The 23,134-nt window shown below is 42.3% G+C and overlaps 1 protein-coding gene across 2 annotated transcripts in view; it reads left to right on the top strand.

Moving 5' to 3' along the window:
• Positions 1-3,761: 3,761 nt before the first annotated feature.
• Positions 3,762-23,134, top strand: part of usp6nl (USP6 N-terminal like) — a 126,454-nt gene continuing 107,081 nt past the window's right edge. Inside the window, exons 1-2 of one of the 2 annotated variants that reach the window (XM_039791342.1) lie at positions 3,762-3,956; positions 21,873-21,979. Coding sequence is in view for 1 of the 2 variants with exons in the window: in XM_039791344.1 (XP_039647278.1) it covers positions 21,976-21,979 (4 nt within the window). In the remaining variant the exon portion in view is untranslated. The remainder of the gene's footprint in view (positions 3,957-21,872; positions 21,980-23,134) is intronic. The other variant, XM_039791344.1, reaches the window with a different exon arrangement.

The following is a 23,134-nucleotide window of genomic DNA, read 5'->3' as shown; positions in this document are numbered from 1 at the left end:
TAAGCTAACACCAATCTTTAAAAGGTCACTTCACTTTACCCGACTCAATTGTCTTTTAGAGGAATGGGTACACGTTATTCTCTTCTAAAAAGATGATCTGTGCTGGAGGTTTGATCCCAGACTAGAGGTCACGTTTGACCGCCGTCCTCTTCCACTTACCGCCACGTGACTCCCGTTGCATTTGAAAGCATCAGGTGTAGTTAGGATTGGGCATCGAGAACCGATTCCTATACTTGGAATCGTTCGAAAAATTACAATTCCAGTAGAATCGTTTCTTTATAGGAATCATTCGGAATCGGTTAGAGGATTTGGTTTCAAATCCGAGCCTCGCTTCCCAATTCAATATGCAGGGGCGTCGGACTGTGGGGAAAAAGGGGGACTGAGTACCCAGGGCTCCTCATGTGAGGAGGCCCCAAAAAGATGCTAGAATGAATAGCTGTGGATGCGGGGAGGGGCCCATAGAAAATGCCTTTCTACAGGGCCCGGAATTTTGTCCTACGCCCCTGTCAATATGCGCAAGTTTTGGTTTCCGTAGCGGCCAGGCGCTTGTTGTGTTGCAGCCTTGGAGCGCTGTAAGCGGCGCTCTAGTGTGGCTTTGACATTGAAAAAGCCCTGTTAAACTGCAAACCACCATTGAATCAAAATAAAATGTTCCTCTTATTTGTAAAAATAAGCATGTGAGCCGTTTCAACTCCACCCCTCAAAGAATCAAAATCGATAAGAACCGGAATCGAAAGGAAGAATCGCAATTGGAATCAGAATTGTTCAAATCCAAACGATGCCCAACCCTAGGTGTAGTCCCAGCCTGCACTCAGCACTCTGCAGTCTATAATGTGCTCTGCCAGGGGGGGTTCAACTGCTCCTCTCCATAAACAGTTATGCTCTCTAAAGTAAATAGTGCAGCCCTATACCCAGACCTCATTATGCACTGTGTGTGTGTGTGTGTGTGTGTGTGTGTGTGTGTGTGTGTGTGTGTGTGTGTGTTTAAGGCTCCTCCAGGGCCTCCCCGCCTGCTGTAACAGAAGTGAAAAACCCAAAACGGCAGAGCGAGCCTGGCTGATCTAAGCTGCACTGCGCTGGGCACGTTCAACGCGCCGCTCTGCAGCTTTGTGTCGGCGAGGGGAGCCGGGGAAGAGACACATTTAAGACCTTTTTTCAAACCGAAATCTGCCAGTCAGTGACATGATAGTCCCAACTCTTCTTTCCCCTCATTCCTTCTCTTTCCCTTCCTGGCCTTCCCTGTCATGTCCAAGTTGCAAGAAAACGATTAAGATTATAGAAAGTCGTATTCAAAACAGAAATCTGCAGCCTGTGGCCGGGTTGGATCAGCGGGTAGAGCAGGCGCACGTATACTGAGAGGTTTATGCCTCGACGCAGAGGTCCAGAGTTCGAATCTGAGCTGTGACGATTTCCTGCATGTCTTTCCCCTCTCTCTCCCCTTTCTCACCTAACTGTCCAATCAATTAAAGGCGAAAAAGCCCAAAAAATAATCTTAAGAAAAGAAATCTGCATCCCTGTTGTGGTCGTCCTACCTTTTCTTTCTTATTACGTCTAAGTTGCATGAAAAGTAGTCTGTGGCCACTTTTAAGATTTTTGAAACTTAAATCTGTCAGCAAGAGCCTGCTCGTCATCATCCCACCTCTCTGTCATGTCCAAGTTACATGAACTCTGTATGTGAAAGCCAAATTTAAAACTTTTCAAGACCCTTCTTTTAATGAGAAAATCTGTATCCAGGTTGCACGTAATCTAGGTTGTAGAAAACCAAAATTAAGACCTATTTAAAAAAGATAGTTAGATGGACTTTATTAATCCCAAACTGGGAAATGACTCACTGGTACAGCAGCAAGTTACAAGGACACACACATACTCACTCACACACACAGAAAATACAAGAAATGTACTAGAAATAATAAAATAAAATAAAATAAAAATAAGACAAAAGATCAAAATACACCTACTGAAAACATATACTGTGAAAAGAAGTGTAGAATAAAATTTGCAGCCTACATACATAGTGTATATAACAAAATAAAATATGTATAATATTAAATATGAAGTAAACAGTGTTCCAGTAGCATAGTAGTGATACATTGTAATGTGAGGTAATGAGAGACACAGAGTAAGTCCCTTTTACACAGAAATATGCCAGCATGACATCATCACAAAGTAAAAGTACTTAAGACTCTTTAAAGTATTTTTTCTATAAAAGAAATAAGAAAAAAACATGTTTCTTGGCTACATTAAGGATTGTGTATACAGTTTTGAAACAGCCCTGCCTTTCCTTTCCTTTGCTTTTCATCCCTTAATTGCATTTCATCTGGAGGCCGCAGCTAAATTTAAACACAAATCTGCCAATCAGAGCCATATTGTGATTTTCCCACATCTTTCCTTTTGTATTCCCTTTCCCATCATGTCCGAACTCTTACAAACTAAAACTAAATGCCAAAAATATTAAGACTGTCCACTCCCACTGTTTCTCCAGCAGCAGCCATATAATGTGGCCCAGTGGAGCTCCGACACACACATTTTCTGCCTATAGAGGTCAGTATGAACTTAAAGAATCTGAATTACAACTGTCATCCGTCAGCAAACCCGCTGACCGATCAGATGCACATGCCGTTGTGATGTCATTGTGATGTCATTTACAGAGGGGAAACATGTTTATGTTACTGGAGCACAGATGTATCTAAAAGGCCACTGAATGGCTGAATGACGACTTGTTGTTTGTATAAACAACGCTAGTGACAATGGCTTCCCCAGTCAAGGTAAAATGAGAGAAACGTTGTGTGGACACCTCGACACACTTGATGATGCCGAGATAAGATGAATATCTTGTATATAATATACAAATGACAGTCGGAGCCGCAAAAACAGGTTCAGGGGGTGTGATGAAGGAGTTAATGAGTCCATGTAAAGCCTGTAGTCACACACACACACACACACACACACACACACACACACACACACACACACACACACGACTACGTACATCTACTATAATACGCAATTTACTCTTTGATATTTCTATCAGTTTTACTGGTTTATTCATTTGTTAGTTTGTTATTAATTTGAGAACTTTAGTTACTAGCGGATTCAGATTAATGATAAAAAATTGAATCAACAAGTGCATTATGATGTTTTGTTATATCAATCAAGACTTTATTGATCCCCATGGGGACATTTGCATGCTACCCAGCTATATATATATATATATATATATATTTTAATACATTTAAAATAACCATACATTTACCAGCTGCAATATTTAAGTGATGTGCGCATGAATGCATCAATATTTATAATCCAGTGATATGATAGCCTTAAAAAATATTCTGAAATGTGCTATTCTGTAACATAAGTTGGCACTTTAACTATATTTTGATACTAATACTTTTGTATTTGTATAGCAAGAGACTTTCTGGTTGATTAGAGGATACATAAATAAAAGTAAAATAAAATTCATACATGGCCTATATAGTTTTCAAAGTTGGGAAATCCTAATAAGAATAGCCTACTCGTCGGAAACAGTTTATTATTGATGGTTGGATGATAATCATCGTCCTAAAAATGTGGTGACGGACATGATAATGACTTATAGCCTTTATATTTTATCCCTTATTGATCATTACAGCACGGACACACACACACACACATGAAAAACAAATGAAAAACAAATGAAAAAAAGGTCATTTTTGTGTGTGAGTGAATGTCGCAGACTGGGCTCTAAGCTGCAGCAGCAGCAGCAGCAGCAGCATCCGCCACCCGGTGAGGTCAGATGAGCCCGGCGGGCGGCGCATTGCTACCTGGCTGATATATCCTGCACGGCTTCCCACACAGAGTTTGAGAAGTGCTCTCGGACTTCCTGGTACGGGACCATGGACGGTTTGTGCTCCAGTTTGTTCGGGGAACTATGTGCAGCGATGTGATCGAGGAGGACCCGTCGAGTTGAGAGCAAGGTGAGCCTTCGTGAGTTTGGTTATGCCCCCGGTGTTGTTAGCTAGTGTTGGAGCAGACTGGGGGGGGGAACTTGTCGAGCTCCTGAAATCCATCTGTCAGTGGAAACGGTAGCGTTACTGCGGGGCTGAATGACGGTAGCCCATTAACGGTAACGGTAGCTTTTCAAAGTGAAATGGAACATGGCGCCAGGGTTTTTTTGGGACCTTGTCGAACGCCCGTGTGAAATTATTCCGAATGTTTAACGTTTACAAAAGAGGGTACGTTGTGTTTTATTATTGTAAACTTTGTGCTTATTTGTATTCACCGAGGCCTACCTAGCCAAACCCACCACTGTTGAGCTAGCAGACTACAACAAGGAGGCTTCCGGTATCGTCTTACAAAATAAAAGTCTTGTTTACATGCGTATTTTAGCGTCAAAGGAGTTTGGGGGTGAATGTGGCTATAAGGCCATTTCACAGTTGTAAACAAACATTCTGAATGGCCCCAAGTTGATTTCCTGTTGCAGTGTACAGTACCAGTCAAAAGTTTGGACACACTTTAAAATGTGTCCAAAGTTTTGACAGGATTTGACTGGATGTGAGTAACATCAACTGACAGGAAGTTAACAAGGGGCCAAGCTGTTGCCTAGCAATCGAATTCCATTGAAAACGTCTATCAAGCCATAGATATAGAACAATGTATCAAGCATTCATTATGTGTAGCTTTAGTTGTAGCAGATGAAGATTTATCCTCGAAAATATGCCCTAATCATGGGCTTGTACTTCTGTTTGCTACCTCTTCTTACAATTTGTTATTGGTAGTTATATACCGCTATTATTGGCTTCACCAATGTTAATATTTGGAAGAGGTGCATGGTAGTCTAACTTAAGAATGTTTCACATGAAAATAAAGTAAGCAAAAAGGAGAAGGAAAGTAAAAAAATATATTACCCTAAACACTATTAAAAAAAGAGAAGATAATTCCAACAGCCTCTTTTAAAATATGATTTTAGGGAATATTTTTAATTGAAAGGCTAACACGGGTGCCATAAAGTGCACAGTAAAGCTCATAACTTTACTTTAAATTTTTTTATTTTAGTGTATGAATGTGAATCATCGGTACCTACCCAGCCTTTTATTTTGAATATCAAGTCGCTTTAATTCCAGTTGTGTTTTTGTTGAATGTTTAAAACTTGACGTGGCCGAAACCCCCGAGGTAGCCTCCCGCAAAGGGAATCAATGCGGCCCGAGAACCAATCACTGCGTCCCATTGGCTGTAGCCGCAAGCTCTGAGGCTCCTGATTGGCTGCGGCGGCCTGTCACTCACTTTGATGAGCTCGGAGCTGCTGCCGCATTTGTAGCGTTTAAATGAACCGAGGAGCTCAGTTGATGACATTGTAAAATAAGAAAATATATGGGTATAAACATGGGCGCGTGAATGCGGGTTGTTTTGGTGCTTGTGTTTATTAAAGTTGAGCACTGTATGTTATTTCTGCCTCACGAGAGGGGGGGTAGAGTTACCTTTGAAGCACGGTGCGTAAAGTTGTACAAATCAAAACGGATATACGGCGAAAGAATTTCAAAAATAAAAGCGTGAAACTTGTCACTTCTATATAAGTACTGTATATAAGCCATAGAATGTATGGAACCAGTGAAACCCATTATGTTATCAGTGTACGTAGTGGAAACTTAAATTAAACATAGAGCAAAAATATGCTTTGTAGATAAAAAATAAAATGGCATGTAAATACAAATAAAAGAGCATGCGTTACACATCACAAAGCGTGCATGCCCTGAGTAGAGTGTCTTAAGGCTTGAAAGCGGAGCATATTTGATAATTTCGAAGGAGCTATTACACAAACTAACTGTTGCAAAAAAATAATCCAAGTCAGTATCAATTCATAGTAGATGTAGAGGGCTTTCGAAATAATTGTTTTTATTACATTTTATTTTGATAATTTCTGGAGGGAAAAGGATATATTTCAATGTTGCGGAGTTGACTATGGTGTGTCTTTCAATCCTTCCTATCCCGCTTCAGGATAATGCGGATTAAGGCAGTCTGGCTTTACAGTTTGAAAACACAAGGCGTTTGTAGTAGTATGTCCCGTAAGCTCCCACAGTGACTGAAAGGGGGCTTACAAGACCCTATAAACCTTATAATACGTAGTCCACCTGCAGGACTGGAGTGTTGAATTAAGTGGAGGGTCTCTTCTGACCTTCAGTATCAAGCCAAACAAACACAAACTGTTTAATCAGAAAATCAGTTTCATGTCCTCCTGCAGGCCCCTGTCTTCACTTTGTTGTCATTTGAAAGAAGTCGTTCTAAAGTCTGAGTTCATGCGGGAGTCTGGCGTTCTCCAGGCTGATCAGCGTGTCAGGATGTGTCAGGGTCAGACTATTCGCCTTATCAGCTTTTAGTTGGAACCATTGTGTCACTGAGTGCTGCTGAGTGGCTTTTTTGGGATCAGCCCTGTCCCGGCTCTGATACAAAATAGAGACAGAAAGCTGAGTAGAAACAACATTCCTGGAAAAGGCAAGTCCTTTCAAACTACTACTACTACTTCTACCAGGTTTGTGGAAGAGTTATGTCCAAGTATTTGGCAGGCGAGTTTTTAGGCGTCCTCCCTCAAGAAAACAAACAAAAACAAAAAGAAAATCATTTTGGACCATTTTTATCTCAATATCTGTGTATAAAACATTGGAAACGTTAGAGCAGACAATTTAATAAATAACACACAAAAAGCTTAAAGATAAAAGTTGCTGAAGAATTCCACTGGGGACCGACTACAATCATTAGATCTGAAAAAAGTAATGTACCGGTAGTAGGGCTGTGCAATTAATCAAAATATAATCGTGATTATGATTTCGGCTCCCATTGATCACAAAAACGGAATAATCGAGAAAAACAATTTAGCTCATTACGTTTTGCAAGTAAACTCTTATTTTCTCTCGTGTTCTGAATGAAAAAATAAAGTTTAAATAGGAAATGTATTAAGGCAAAGTTCACAGTTGTATGTTTTTTTACTGTTGATTCATTTAACTTTTTCCACTGTTTTTTAAATTCAATAATTGCAACATCTTAACAGAAGTCCACGAGTAATCGTGTTAAATTATCGGGATTTCAATATTGACTAAAATAATCGTGATTATATTTTTTTCCATAATCGAGCCGCCCTAACCGGTAGTTACATTTATTTGGCTTAGGTGCTGCCCAAAACGGCTCGGGTGCTGCACACATAATGGTAGGGAAGACCCTGATTCATAGTAGGAGCAGAGGACTAATAAAGTAATAATAGAAACAACAAATATAAGCCCGCGATTGAAATTGAGACTGACAAATTGCCATTTTGAAAGCTTTTTCATTTGTCTTGATAAACCTATGTGGTCTGCTACATGCGGTGCTCCCTGAGACTTTATGTTGGACGGTCACTGAACATATAAGAAATATGAGCTCCCTCTAATCTTTGTGTTTCTTCCACATTGACTTTGCTGCTCTATGGCAGCTAAATGGGTTGGATTTTGAAGCATTTCTGCAACACTATTAATCTAGAATGTACAATAACGTGCAGGGTTCAACGCTAAGGTTCTTTTGTCACTTGTCCCGATTGGGCAAGTAAAAAAAAATTTAAATTTTTTTACTGGTCCCTATACAATTTTTTTTTTGTTGTTGTTGTTGTTTTGAGGAAAAACATAGAAAAAAAGTTTAAAAACGGTGGGGAGAACGCGTCAAAAGTATCAAATGTCAAACTTCAAGAAAAAAAGCTTCAATAATATAGAGAAAAAACTCAAAGTAAAACGTTAAAAGCATCAAAAGTGTCAAAAATGTCGAAAAAAAAATAGCATCAAACGCGTACTCCAGTCTTGATCGGCCGACGGCACATTCAAATCAAACGATCATGATACGACGATGACATGACAAGTGGGTTGTTTACTTTCCAGACGTGGCGTTTGACTTCACCCAGGCCATCGTGCAACCCTGACACGTGTGAACGTTTATTGTTTTAGTATTCGATTTTGTAGAAGCAAAAGTTGGAATAACATTTATTGACAGTAGTTAGTTTGTACCTGAGTACCCGATTCTTGAGAGAAGAATCTGGGGTTACATACACACACACACACTACCGGTCAAAAGTTTGGGGTTACTTAGAAATTTCCATTCCACTCCATTATAGACAGAATACCAGCTGATCTGAGTGGGTGGCTGATCTTTAATGCACTATTTACATTGCCCATTATCAGCAACCATTCATCCAATGTTCCAAAGGCCCATTCTGTTTACTAATCTGATATCATCAGAAGTGAGAAAACATTGGAGAAACCTTTTGCAATTATGTAAGCACATAATGTAATCAGAACTGCTGCCCTGGTTAAAAAAACAATGCAACTGATCTCAGCTGGTCTTCTGTCTATAATGGACATATATATATTTTTAGACTGTACACCAGGGATGCACCGAATCCAGGATTCGGCTTTGGATTCGCCCGAATATTGGGCTTTTTGACGGGGTTCGGTTTCTGCCGAACCTTAGAATTTTTTCTGCCAAACCGAACCCGTTGACGGCGCCGTTGATTACGGGAAGGTGTTCACGTAGGTGGAGCGTTCAATACAGTAGGCCGTGAGAAAGTGAAAATGGAACCCGTGAGCAGAAAAAGTTGTTGTTTGGCAGTACTTTCAGTCAAAAGAAGGCCATTTATGTCCAGCTACATGTTCAATTTGCAATGGCGATTTAACTCGTGGTGGCGAGGACCCTAAACAACACGCAACACCGCCGCCGTTAAAACATTTGCGTATGAAACATCCGAAAGAATACGAGTTGTGCACGAAGGAATCTCCAGACAGCAGCCAAAACGCAGCAACTTCAGGTACGGCAAAGGAAATACAGTCACTGCTAAAAACTGGTGTTAACCAGACGACCATCACCAGCTTTGCTAGCCCTACGCCGAACAAACAGTGGGCCTCAGATCAGCCACGAGCCAAAGCCATTCATGCAGCAGTTGGGAAAATGATAGATAGGATCAGGCCCGGATTGGCTAATCGGGAGCACCGGGAGAATTCCCGGTGGGCCGGTCTGGTTGTTTGGTTGGAGGGACGGTGTTCAGGTATGGCACTGGGTTGAAATCATAGTTGAATATTATGGATGCTGTCCCTATGCTGCCTGCACTCGCAGCCCACTTTTTGTATTTACAGTATTTATTTTTTCTTGCAGCCCACCGTTCTCTTCATTCATGCAGCCCACTCGCAGAGTGCAGCCTGGTTAATGATGACCTATTTATGTTCGGAGTCCTCCGACGGCAGCACCTTGCTAAAAAAACAACAACAAACCGTCATCGTACACAAGTCACTGGTGCTTGTTGGAGGATGCTACCGCGAGCAAAAAGAAGCTGTTTTAAACGGGTAATAGAAAGCGCAAAACGGCACTGAAAAAGCGTCAATTTAAAAAGTAGAGCTCAGAAAGTGACGCGGCCAGATGAACTTTTTCTATTTTTAGCAAAACGCCAAATGAAGACGTTGAGACGAGTAAGCTAAGTTAGTTAGGAAAAGTGCCTGCAAACCAGCGTTTATGTACGGTATATGAATCAAACTTGTTCTTGTAGCTCCGCAGCAGCAGCTAGTAGGCCTACTAGTCCAGTTTGCTGCTAACAGTGACAATGAAGAGCCAGTAAGGTTACTAAGCAGCAGCTATATGAGCCCAGAACTCCAGTTTGGGCAGGTAGGGTTGATCATTGACTGAGTATTATAAGAATTAAGAGTGTGGTGTTGACCTGCTCTATATGAAAAATGCCCTGGGATAATTAATGATGCCAGATGATTCGGCACTACCATAATGACACTGACTTGACTTGATCAGAAAGCTTTGTAAAAAGGAGAGATTTGTGCTGAGAATTATGACAATTTATAAAATGTGATTTAGTGTCAGAAGCAGAGCCAGTAGTGTGCATTAGGGATAGCTGCAGCTGTCAGTGTGTATGGTACATCTACTGTAAGCTGTTGTATCAGTGTGTGTGAACAAGCAAACATGATCAGATAAGCTACAATATAATCACTTTTTATGCCCAAATATTACTTGTGACCCATTTCGAAAGTTGTATGAAATATTCAAAGGAAAAAATAGATTATGGTGTCATTAGAAAGTGCAATACAATGTATCTTGTTCTTTATTTAATCTGTGATTACTTATTTGCACAGAAACAAATTCTGATATTGTTCAACATCATTGGGTTGTTGTTAAGATGTTAACTTTTCTAATAAATCTACATTGTTAGGCAACACTTGGAAATAGTGATATTTTACAAAATACACCGAATTACAAGGATGTAGAGGACAGGGCGCTATTGCAGACTTATATACTAAGGTTTTGTTTAAATTTTGTTAATATAGTCATTCGTGAAGTAAAGTGGGCCGGTTTAAGGCATGAAAATCCAGGGCTGAAAATGAGTCCCAATCCGGCCCTGGATAGGATTCGGTGTTCGGCCGAACCCCAAAAATCTGGATTCGGTGCATCCCTGCTGTACGCTAAACAATTTTGTGGCCTGAACTGACCTACTGGTGTACATGTCGCAGTAGGATAAAAGCTCTCTGCTGCAGCCTTCATGCCACCCTGCTGCAAATACACCATTGTCAACACTTGACCTTTTTACACACAGCCCCCCTGCTGACTTTCATACACTGTGTGGCATTCTAGAGATCCGGTGGATGAGTCACATTCGCCCCCCGCCCCCCGCTATTAATAGTTAACTACAGCTTTCCCCACAGAATGTTCTTTTTCTTGAAGTTTATAATGCAACATTTAGACATGAGATAAGACAAAATAGACACACACACACACACACACACACACACACACACACACACACACACACACACACACACACACACACACGCGCTCACACACACACATACACGCGCTCACACACACACATACACGCGCAAATACACCACACGCTCACACGCGCCCACATGCGGCCACATGCTCACAAACTCGAGGTTTTTGTCACGTTGCCCGACATTTTTGTGACTTTTTCCCATGTTGACAGAAACCCAAATTTCGGATATTTTTGGGGGGGCAGTTTTAGGCCTTTTATTTCCACAGGACAGATGAAGACATGAAAGGGGAGAGAGCGAAGGGGAATAACATGGAGCAAAGGGCCGCAGGTCGGAGTCGAACCTGCGGCCGCTGCGTCGAGGAGTAACCCTCTACATGTGCGGCTGCTCCACCAACTGAGCTAACCCGGCCACACGGATATAGAAACTTTTTGAAAAGACAACCGAAGGGTTAATAGGCTTTATTAATCTAACCATATTGCTCAGTTTTGGGTAACGAGCATAAAACGTGTGACCGGTCCCAAAAAAATAAAAAATGAAAATGGAGTTCCCCGACGCCGAGTTTGAGGCCGGTGATGGATCTGTGGCTCAGGGACGGAGAGGAAATGGAAAAGCCCCGCAGTCGTCAGGGTCAACCACCACAAATTAGTTCATCTCCTTCTTCTGTTCCCTCTCTATCTCTGTTACAGAGTCTGCTGAGCCACTCCAGAAACAATTGATTGTGTGTGTGTGTGTGTGTGTGTGTGTGTGTGTGTGTGTGTGTGTGTGTGTGTGTGTGTGTGTGTGTGTGTGTGTGTGTGTGTGTGTGTGTGTGTGTGTGTGTGTGTGTGTGTGTGTGTGTTGTTGAAAGGGCACTTTATTTGCACAGCATCAGGGTGCTCCCCAATTTCAGGCATGTTTTGTCTGACTGAATATCTGCAACATAGGAGCAGACTTTGCTGGGTTTTTCTCTCTCCATCAGCTTTTATATAGCGTGCCTTCGTGTGTTTTTACAGTTCTAATCATGCATAAAGATCCCTGAAAAAGATGGAAAATGTTTGGGGACATTGACACATGACATTTCGAGGCTGGACTTTGTTGTCATGACTTCTTTTTCGGTCTCTTTCTGACTCGGCTTCACAACGTTAAAAAAAGAAAAGAAAATCAAACGTTTTTTCTTAAGGAGGCAGATTAGAATCAGTTAGCCTGGCTCTGTCCATTATACCCAGTAAAGGATAAGTCAGATAGTGTTGTGGGCGGGACATTAAGTCAGACTCAGTGGTGAGAGAAACCGAAGCAGAGGGACAGACACAGAGCTGTAGCCGAGCCAAAGTAGCGCATTTTTAATTATAACTTTATCAGTTATCAGGCAAATAAAACACAGATACATGTCATCTGCAAACTGCCAAAAAAACGGCCCGATAATCGTCCAGGGACGATAATCGGTCTATTGCTACAATTAGCATAAGGCTCCCTCCCTCCTCGGCCCAGGCTACGCCGCTACTACCATGTGACGGACTGGCCATCTGGAATTTGGGCAATGCCAGAAGGGCTGCCCCCCCGCCCCCATATGGACCCCTATGGGCCACTATTCATAATTTGTCTTTGGTTAATTTTGATAAGGTATTTTATGCATACAGCCACAAATATTTCTAGATCGTGCTTGGAAATATTCACTCGGAAGGCAGAGTTCCTGATTTCCAAGCTTGGGTTATTGACAAAAATGGGGCCGGTGTGTTGCAAATGCCAGGGCCGTTTTTTTTATCCCAGTCCGTCACTGGTGACAGCTAGACGGAAAAAGGGGACACGCCGAATATCTAGATGAGCTGCAGCCGGGCCATTTATAGTGCGAGAAATTTGTGGGGGGGGGGAGAAAATACTGGGAACCAAACAATCGGCCGCGTACGCGCTCCAAACGGGCACTGCACTGGTTGCACAAAAGCATACAGCCCACCCAGTCTACACACACACACACACACACACACACACACACACACACACACACACACACACACACAGGGTTTCTGCATTCCCTCACTGTTACTGCTGTCCAGGCCTTGGCACCGCGCTGCTGCCCGTCTTTATTGGCCGCTGATCCCCGCTGGCTCAGTCCACCGCTCTCTCTTTTAATGCCCGGCTTCAGAGCAGCAACACACCACATACCACCAGATGCTGAGCCGCCCTCTGGTCTGTCTGTGTGTGTGTGTCTGAGAGAGAGAGCGAGAGAGAACACTGCATTGGCTCCTGACCCTGCATCAGATGTAAGTAACCTCGTGTCCAAAACAACGCCGCGGCGTTTGGCCGGTATGGGTTTACCAAAAGTTCCGAGACCGATCATTTTGGATACATCTGCCACCAGCAGCCTGTTCTCAGATTTCAGTTTGGACTGTTTTCGTGTCAGCGGGTAGTTGCTACTGCACTTCCCAGAGGTCTAACCAGTCTGAGGTTTACATGGTTACTCTTTAACACTTCATAACAGCAGTCTCCCATCCCTCACAGCTGCCGGCCTGCTGACTTTACAACACCGAACAAAAGAGGTCTTGTTTCTCGAGTTGCTTTGTGGTGTAACAGATGTGGGTCTTTGAAGGTGAATAGATTTTACGTTGAAGCTGCCACTGATGACGGTTTAGTACAGTTATTCATTATCTTACCGTAAACTTCGGGAAAAAAAACTTCAGAAAACGTGCCAAAAAACAACTTAAAAAGTGGCAAAAACATTGAAAGAAAGTGACAAAAAACTTCAGAAAAAGCGGCAAAATGTTGAAATCTAGGCAGGCCAAAATTTATTATGAACCTTAAAGGTCCCATGGCATGAAAATTTCACTTTATGAGGTTTTTTAACATTAATATGAGTTCCCCCAGCCTGCCTATGGTCCCCCAGTGGCTAGAAATGGTGATAGGTGTAAACCGAGCCCTGGGTATCCTGCTCTGCCTTTGAGAAAATGAAAGCTCAGATGGGCCGATCTGGAATCTTCTCCTGATGAGGTCATAAGGAGCAAGGTTACTTCCCCTTTCTCTGCTTTGCCCACCCAGAGAATTTGGCCCACCCATGAGAGAGAGACATCATGGCTTTCAAATGAGCAAAGAGGCAGTTGGTCAAGGCCACACACTCACCCTCCACCTTGCCCCCCCTCTCTCTTCCTCAGACATAGAAATGGCACATCCTAAGGAAATCTCATTGTGGGACTGGCTCTAGTGGCTGTAATTCTGCACCAAGGCTGAATTTCGGGAAAGCGACTTCAGATACATTATTAGGGGACCACTAAGGCCTGTATAAAAGAGACTTCAGATACAGTATTAGGGGACCACTAAGGTCTATATAAAAGAGACTTCAGATACAGTATTAGGGGACCACTAAGGCCTGTATAAAAGAGACTTCAGATACAGTATTAGGGGACCATTAAGGTCTATATAAAAGAGACTTCAGATACAGTATTAGGGGACCACTAAGGTCTATATAAAAGAGACTTCAGATACAGTATTAGGGGACCACTAAGGTCTATATAAAAGAGACTTCAGATACAGTATTAGAGGACCACTAAGGCCTATATAAAAGAGACTTCAGATACAGTATTAGGGGACCACTAAGGTCTATATAAAAGCATCCAAAGAGCACCCTGTCATGGGACCTTTAATTGATATGTGGGGCCGGATTTGGTCCGCGGGCCTTGAGTTTGACACATGTGGATGAGATGGATCTTGTTGGATCATTTCAGAATAAAAGCTGCCTAACTGACAACAAGAAGACATTGAACATCGTCAAACTTGCTGTTAAAGCTCTGATAAACCCGTTCTTTGACCAAAAACACAATAACAAAAAAAAAGAGTGTTGCCAACAGGGACGTTGTACAGCGCTCCCTGGTGGAAAAACTATGCAACTTTAGATTAGAATGAATTAGATTTTAATTAGAAATGCCGATACCGATAATTTGGAAAATGCCTAATATCGGCTGATAATATCGGCCCGCCGATATATCGGTCGGGCTCTATTTTCTGTGACTATGTTTACATGCACATAAAATTATGGTTTTTGCTAGCCTGGATGCCAGCCGAACTTAGCCCCGCCCACAACATTTGAGGTCGGGAAGTTCGGTCTGGACTTGATCCGTCGTGGAGCAACTATGCTCCAACCAGAGCTGTTTGGACCAATCAAATTGTCAGGGCAGGCTTTATACGATGATGGACAGATGATCAACAGTACGGTCTCTGTCCTCTGATGCCTCAGATGAACACGCTTCATCAGCCTGGTCTCCCTTGGCGTCTGTCCATTCTTTAAACACGGGCGTGTTGCGTTCCAACCATGTTATTAAGTTCTGACAGGACCGACTAAGGCGATTTAAGATTTGTTTGCTGTATTGTCGAGTTCTAATCCTAAACGGAGACCTTGTTCGTATGTGCGTTCACCTTTACTATTTCTCTCAAAACTGATGATCGTGTTGGTAAGTACACCGGCAAAGATCGTTTACACTCATCTTCTTCTCCTACTTCTTCCAGCGTGCGTGCATTTAAGTTCTGTTGACATCTATGCGTCACTCAGCATACGTCACATACTGCGTTGCTCTGATTGGTTGTAGGTCTATCCATAGACCGTATATAAGAATGGACCAACAGATCCCATTGCTCTGGACGGAGACCAGTGAAGGATATTAGAAGCACTTTTCTGGTGATGGCTGAGCATTACTGCGCAGCCTCCAACTGAGCTTGAAGACGTAGATATGACGTGAGCAACCTGTCTGAAAGTGTGAAGTCTTCTGGTAGCTGTGCCAAGAGAAATCTCAATCATTCCCAATCTTACAGAGACGGAGAGCGTAGGTATATGTAAGGAGATAACATGGGCACAGGCTAATTATTGATCACTAACATGCTAGTTAACATTAGTAATTAAACCTAAACAGCTCATGTAAGTCGAAACTGCCTGCAAGCTTCTCCTGTACTATACGGTAATTCCTCTACTATGTGACACAATCGTTAGCCTATTTTTACAAAAGCGTCTGCTACGGAGTCATAACGTGAGTTACAAGGTAATGGAGCCTTTTATACATTGTCGTGTTTCTTTAGAAATAAACAATGGACAAAAAGTCTTTAAACGCTTCAGATGTAAAGTTATTCGCTGTCAAGTGACGTCAAAATGAATGGCAGTCAATGGAATGCTGGGGGTGATCGCTTTGTAGCATCAAAATGGCGCCATAGGAGGTTCGAGTTCTGAAGCGAAGCTTACTCCCTTGGGTCTATCCAATTGAGTGCAGAGGCATTTTCTTTCCTGGTTCGGTTGAAACATGCCCCATAAAGCACAGCCCAATAGAGCAGTATCAGACTCCTATTTGGACTAGAATCTGAGTATGACCACGTCAGGCTAGGTTTTTGCCCTTATTCCGAAAAAGACAATATTCCGATAAGCTGTTTACACATCAAATGAAAGTGAATATTCCACTAATATTCCCGTTTACATGCAGCCGTGCAAAATAGGAGTGTTTCAGACTTTTCCACCGGTGGCGGACGTGTTGCACCGTGCAAACACAGCCTTCCTTCTTTCATTCCTTCAACCAGCATTGTTTTTTAAAAGGTCGGTGTTGCGTTGTTTGTGCGTATTCAAAAACCTGTTGATATCCAAGCCTTTCATCATGTTTACAAGTAGCTGTGTTCCTCCTCCTTTTCTTTTGGGCATGCATCGCTACCGCAGCCCTGCAAACTGTTAGTTGGTTTGTGTACAACAACCGTAGCAACACACAGAGCTGACCGTAAGCCGTAAACATGCAAGAGGCTGTAAACTGTCAGGAACTGCAGCACATTCTGAATGCTGCACACATGTCCAAAGAATGCTCCTAAAACCTGAATAATTCCGGCATATTTCACATCTTAATCACAAAAAGCTATGTTAAGAAAAAGGCCTCGGGGTGGCCTCTAGCTCACCCAGTAAGAGCGTGCGCCCCATGTAGGTTGAGTCCTTTGCAGCGAACCCGGATTCGAGTCCGACCTGCGGCCCTTTTGCTGCGTATCATCCCCCATCTCTCTCCCACCTTTCCTGTCTATCCACTGTCACTATCACATAAAGGGAAATAGGCCAAAAAAGGCCTTATTCGGAATATGGTGTCATGGAAATATCGTCATATTTGGAATAATTGTGGGATATTACTGTGCATGTAAACGTACTCCATGTCAATTCATGTAGTCACATCAAGTTTATTTATAAAGCCCAAAATCCCAGGTTTTGAGGGCTTTATAACATTTAGAGCTTTGATTCCAATAAGGAAAAATACAACAAAAAACAGTACATCTGTTGGTAACTTTTGCCGTTCTTAGACTGAGACCGTCCAAAACTCACAGATATTTAATGTACAGGGATTTATAAAACAAGGGAAAGCAGCGGATCCTCACACTTGAGAGGCCTGAACCGCAGAATGTTTGGGATGAATGCTTGAAAAATTGTTTAGAAGTTTAATCAATGATCTTTTGACCTCCAGAATCCAGTTGAGTCTCTGTGAGCGGAGCCCCGCTCCTCGGTGACAGTGTGGTTGATTGGCTGCGGGGAGTCCAGCTCTGTTAGTGTCAGTCTTGATAACTGGCCGGTGTGTCCCAGCTCGGGGGCAGAGATGGACATATGGTGGCTCTAATCCCAGGTCACAGCCTCCAAGCTAATGGGGTTTTTCCATAGGCCCGGATGGGTCCGCTTTAGTCCCGCTAAAGCCAAGCCAAGCCAAGCCCTGATGACATGTGTTTTCCACTACAGCCCCACAGCAGGGGATAGCTCCGCTGCTGTGGGTAGTGATGGCTCAGTGGATGATAATAATAACAATAATAATAATTTATTAATCCCGCAAGGGAAATTACAATGTTTTCACTCTGTTGTTGTTATTATACACATTACACACAGGCCTGAATTACACACTACTGACTGAGCTACTGCCACCCTGTGACATGTCATGCCTTTGGTGTGGGAGATCTGGGTTCGATTCCCACAGCGATACATCAACCAATGTGTCCCTGAGCAAGACACTTCACCCATAGTTGCTCCAGAGGCATGCGGCCTCTTATTTATATATATATATAGATAGATGGATGGATGGATGGATGGATGGATGGATGGATGGTAATTGTAAGTCGGATAAAAGCATCTGAATGAAACCCATGAGTAAAATAGTCATACAGTCTGTCATTGGGTTACTTATGGATGAAATTATAGTGAAAATATATGATTCCCCTTTTTGTTGGGGACCCCCTGGAAACCCTTCACTGACCCCTGGGGGTCCCCGGACCCCTCTTTGAGAACCACTGGTCTACATTGATAATAAGAAGCACATACTGGCTCAATTTTCTCAGAAAGTCTGTTGTGAAACATTTTGAGGGAAGGTCATTTGAAGAATTGCATATTTTTGCGCATGCATGTAAACACTGTCAGTATATAGCTGGGGAACAATGTATTTATTTTTTCTCCATGATTTCACTTGAAACGGTTTACCACATTATTGATGGTTATTTATCTAAAATCTCATTCTAAAAAAAGTTTTGTGAAAGCACCAATTGTCAACCCTACAATATCGTCGCAATATCGATATCGATGGATTTGGTCCAGAATATCGTGACATCTGATTGGTCTGTGACGAGCACGCCTCCAGTATGTCATCAAGGTGAACAGCTTCACCCTTCCTGTGCGGTGCCAGCGTGGCCCGACTGGCTCGTGGCCATCTATGGCGGCTCGGCGTAACAAGGGATACTTTATCTCCCTGTCATTCAAACCGGACTCTTTTTGTGTTGTCCTTTGGGTCCCGGTGACCCGAAGGACAAAACGAGGGTTAATACAGCACCTTAGTGCTATTTTGTACAGCATTTTGGTCATCATAACCCAAAGGACCACACAAGGGTTAAAACCTAGGATGGTTTCTAAGTTTGTAGCCAAGACTGTGACAAGCCAAACATTGCCCTTTGGTGGCCCAAAGAGCGGGAGGAGAAAACCTAATGATTTGCTCATTATGTTTAAAAGACTTGATTAACAAACCTAACAGTGTTTATAGAGGCTGATGAGGTTGGAAATAAACAAAATGCCAAATATTTTCCAGTTTCAGCTTTTAAAATATGGGAATTTAGTTTAGTTTTTTTTAACTCTTGAGTTAATACTTACAGTGCCTTGGAAAGTATTCGGCCCCTTGAACGTTTCGACCTTTTGCCACATTTCAGGCCTCAAACATAAAGATATAAAACTGTAATTTTTTGTGAAGAATCAACAACAAGTGGGTCCCAATTATGAAGTGGAACGAAATTCATTGGCTATTTCAAACTTTTTTAACAAATAAAAAACTGAAAAAGTGGGTGGCAAAATTATTCAGCCCCTTTACTTCTTTCAGTGCAGCAAACTCTCTCCAGAAGTTCAGTGAGGATCTCTGAATGATCCAATGTTGACCTAAATGACTAATGATGATAAATAGAATCCAGCTGTGTGTAATCAAGTCTCCGTATACATGCACCTGCTCTGTGATAGTCTCAGAGGTCCGTAGTAAGCGCAGAGAGCAACCCATGAAGAAGAACACACCAGGCAAGTCGGATACTGTTGTGTAGGAGAAGTTTAAAGCCGTTTGGATACAAAAAGATTTCCCAAGCTTTAAACATCCCAAGGAGCACAAGCTGGCGATAATATTGAAATGGAAGGAGTATCAGACCACTACAAATTACGCAAACCCCGCCACCCGTCCCCCCTAAACTTTCAGCTCATACAATGTGAAGACTGATCAGAGATGCGGCCAAGAGCCCCATGATCACTCTGGATGAACTGCAGAGATCTACCGCTGAGGTGGGAGACTCTGACCATAGGACAACAATCGTTTCGTATAACTGCACATATCTGGCCTTTATGGAGAGAGTGGCAAGAAGAAAGCCATTTCTTAAAGATATCCATAAAAAGTGTCGTTTAAAGTTTCCCAAAGCCACCTGGGAGACACATCTAACATGTGGAAGAAGGTGCTGTGGTCAGATGAAACCAAAATCAAACTTTTTGGCAACAATGCAAAACGTTATGTTTGGCGTAAAAGCAACACAGCTCATCACCCTGAACACACCATCCCCACTGTCAAAACATGGTGGTGGCAGCATCATGGTTTGGGCCTGCTTTTCTTCAGCAGGGAAAGGGAAGATGGTTAAAATTGATGGGAAGATGGATGGAGCCAAATACAGGACCATTCTGGAAGAAAACCTGATGGAGTCTGCAAAAGACCTGAGACTGGGATGGAGATTTGTCTTCCAACAAGACAATGATCCAAAACATAAAGCAAAATCTACAATGGAATGGTTCACAAATAAACATATCCAGGTGTTAGAATGGCCAAGTCAAAGTCCAGACCTGAATCCAATCGAGAATCTGTGGAAAGAACTGAAAACTGCTGTTCACAAACGCTCTCCATCCAACCTCACTGAGCTCGAGCTGTTTTGCAAGGAGGAATGGGCCAAAAATGTCAGTCTCGATGTGCAAAACCTGATAGAGACATACCCTAGCGACTTACACTGTATCGCTGTAAAGGTAAAAGGTGGCGCTCACAACAGTATTAAACTAGTAAGGGGCTGAATAATTTTGCACGCCCCAATATTTCAGTTTTTTATTTGTTTAAAAGGTTTGAAATATCCAATAAATTCCGTCCAATTTCACTATTATTTGTCCCACTTGTTGTTGATTCTTCACAAAAAATTACAGTTTTATATCTTTATGTTTGAGGCCTGAAATGTGGCAAAAGGTCGAAAAGTTCAGGGGGGGGGCGAAGAGCCCTTTCCAAGAGCACGGGCACTGTACTTTGTGGATGTTTGATTGGACAAAACAATCAATTTTTAAAGACGTCACCTTGGTTATTTTTTTTCTGTTATTTTTATACAGTAAAAAAAAAAATCCATGTTATTCTCAAAACTACTAAAGAGACAAATTGATGGCAAAACGTATCATTAGTAGCAGCCAGATGCTCATCTCTGTTACAAACCGCCTCAAAGACCGCATCCGCAATCTAACCCCAGCTGCACTTTAACTCTGCTAAATAGTTTTCAAATCACCTCCTAACCCAATAGTAAATTAAATGACAATGATGGGGATAACGCAGCCCCTAAGGCAGAATCAGCTCTCTCTCTCCACCTGTAGTGGGAATGCATCTCTGCACAGATTGCCGCCCTGCTCCTTATTTGTCACTCCCTGTGCTGCTGAAGCATTCTGCTGACCTGTGCTGGTTTTCTTTTTTTGTTTTTTGCTCGCACCCCTGGAGGAGATTGGATCCACCAGCATCTGCAGTAGTCGTGCTCATGGTGACATCGGAGGGTAGAGGGATTGGGGGTGGGCTTAATTTCTCTATCACCTGCATCATTTCCCCCCCTCCACCTTCCTGCCCACCCTTCCCATCCAGCAAGCATCTGCAGAGTGATCAAATTACCCACTATTTACCGCATACTATCATCAGATTACTGTTATTTAGTCCAATGGCCGGGGTGATTTGAATGAACACGCACACGCACACACACACACACACACACACACACACACACACACACAACCACAACCAAGGCTGTTCATTCACCCGCCCTGTGCCCTTCCATTTCTCTCCCAGTGACAACGGTAATGAGCGTGTGTGTGTGTGTGTGTGTGTGTGTGTGTGTGTGTGTGTGTGTGTGTGTGTGTGTGTGTGTGTGTGTGTGTGTGTGTGTGTGTGTGTGTGTGTGTGTGTGTGTGTGTGTGTGTGTGTGTGTGTGTGTGTGTGTGTGTGTGTGAGGTTTATTTGAGACAGTATTTGTCCATTTCAGTGACTTATCTGAATGCATCTGTTTACTTTGGAATGAAAAGGGCCTAATTTCTTTATCACTTTTTCCCTCAATGTATCAATTTGTCTATGAAATGTCTGTCCATCGCAATTTCCCAAAGCCCAAAGCTTTGTTTTGTCTGACCAGCAGTGTGAAACCCCAAAACTATTCAGTTCACAGTGATATAAGACAGGAAAAAAGGCAGCTAATCCACACAGTTTTAAAGCTGGAGTTTGCAAACGTTTGGCATTTTGTGCCCGGTTAATTCTTGAAACCTTTTTGAAATTGTCCTCAATGTTCCAAACACGTGTTCCCCGTTCAGTGTACTGTGGATGTGCAGAAGTGATTTCATGTTTTTTCTTTTGCGTTCCTCCTCAGGTCATGAGTGCCTCTAGGAAAGACCTAGTGGAGAATAACCTCACCTGTCCAAAGCCCCGCCCTACCTGGGCCTCGCCCTGCCCCCCGACCCTGGACTCCCACCATGAGTAAGTTCCTGACTCTTTATTAATTCATCAAGAGCTGTCTGCCTGTTCATGTGTGCGCTCCTCCACTGGCTGCTTTGTTGTTGTGATGCATATCGAAGGATATTATGTAGGGGTTATACATCAGTCTGGATCGACATATCGATTCAAAGATCCACGATCCAATAGTATCGATGCAATTTGAAAATATCGATAACCTATCGTCTGTAAGTTGCCCCTTTATTTTAGATTCCCACATTATTTTATTCTTTTTATTAAAAACAATAGTTTGTTTTTCACTTAAATGCCTGGAAGAACTCTGAGATAAAACTGACAAATCATATTTAGTTCTTTTTTTTTAGTTGGTATTAATGTAACTGTGTTAAATGGACATATGATATCGTCTCGTTTCGATCGTAGGTTCCTGAATTGAATCGAATATGAACAGTGACGGACTTTAAGATGTCAGCAAATATTGCATCGTTGTCCAAGGAATCAATATAATATCGTATCGTGATAAAACTTGTGATTTACACCCCTAATATTTATGTCTCACAGGTGCCATCGTAGCGGGATTTAGTTTGTATTGTTTTATACTCCGGTATAAGAACCTGTTGTCTATTATTTTTATATTAGGAAGTATAAAACACCATGAAGACACTCGGACACGCCCTCGAGGTTTCTGGTTTCAAACGTTTTTGCACAGAAAAGGAATTCTGGGAAACGTGTTTTCAGAAACATGCATCTAATTTGTATTTGTGCAGTTGTGTATTTGTGTCATGGTTTTTTATTTCAATCTGACCCGAGACTAGAGATGTATATGAGCCACTTGGCTAAAGCTGGCACATTTATACTCTAGTGATGTCAATTACTGTGAGCGAATAATCTGAACTAAAACAATTTCAAGAGAGAATTTGGGATTTGGGTTTCGAATCAATTGAACCCAGCATTTCGAGGCCATTGGAGGAACTGCAGATTAAGACACTTAATTGTTTCGGTGAAATCAACAGTAGTGTTTGACTTTTCTAATGCTGGATTGGTTACTATGGTTGGAGGTGTTGCTCAGCTTTAGTGGGTGAGGTATACTTTATTTTTTTTAATGAACATTAAAATAGATTTTGGTCTGTACAGTTATCAGCTGTACAGGTTGGTGGGAGTAGTCTGAGATCTGATTTGAAG

Source organism: Perca fluviatilis, chromosome 23, assembly GCF_010015445.1.
Source record: "Perca fluviatilis chromosome 23, GENO_Pfluv_1.0, whole genome shotgun sequence".
NCBI classification, from domain to species: domain Eukaryota; kingdom Metazoa; phylum Chordata; class Actinopteri; order Perciformes; family Percidae; genus Perca; species Perca fluviatilis.
The sequence above is the reverse complement of the archived record's forward strand: the minus strand, read 5'-3'. Positions and strand labels throughout refer to the sequence as shown.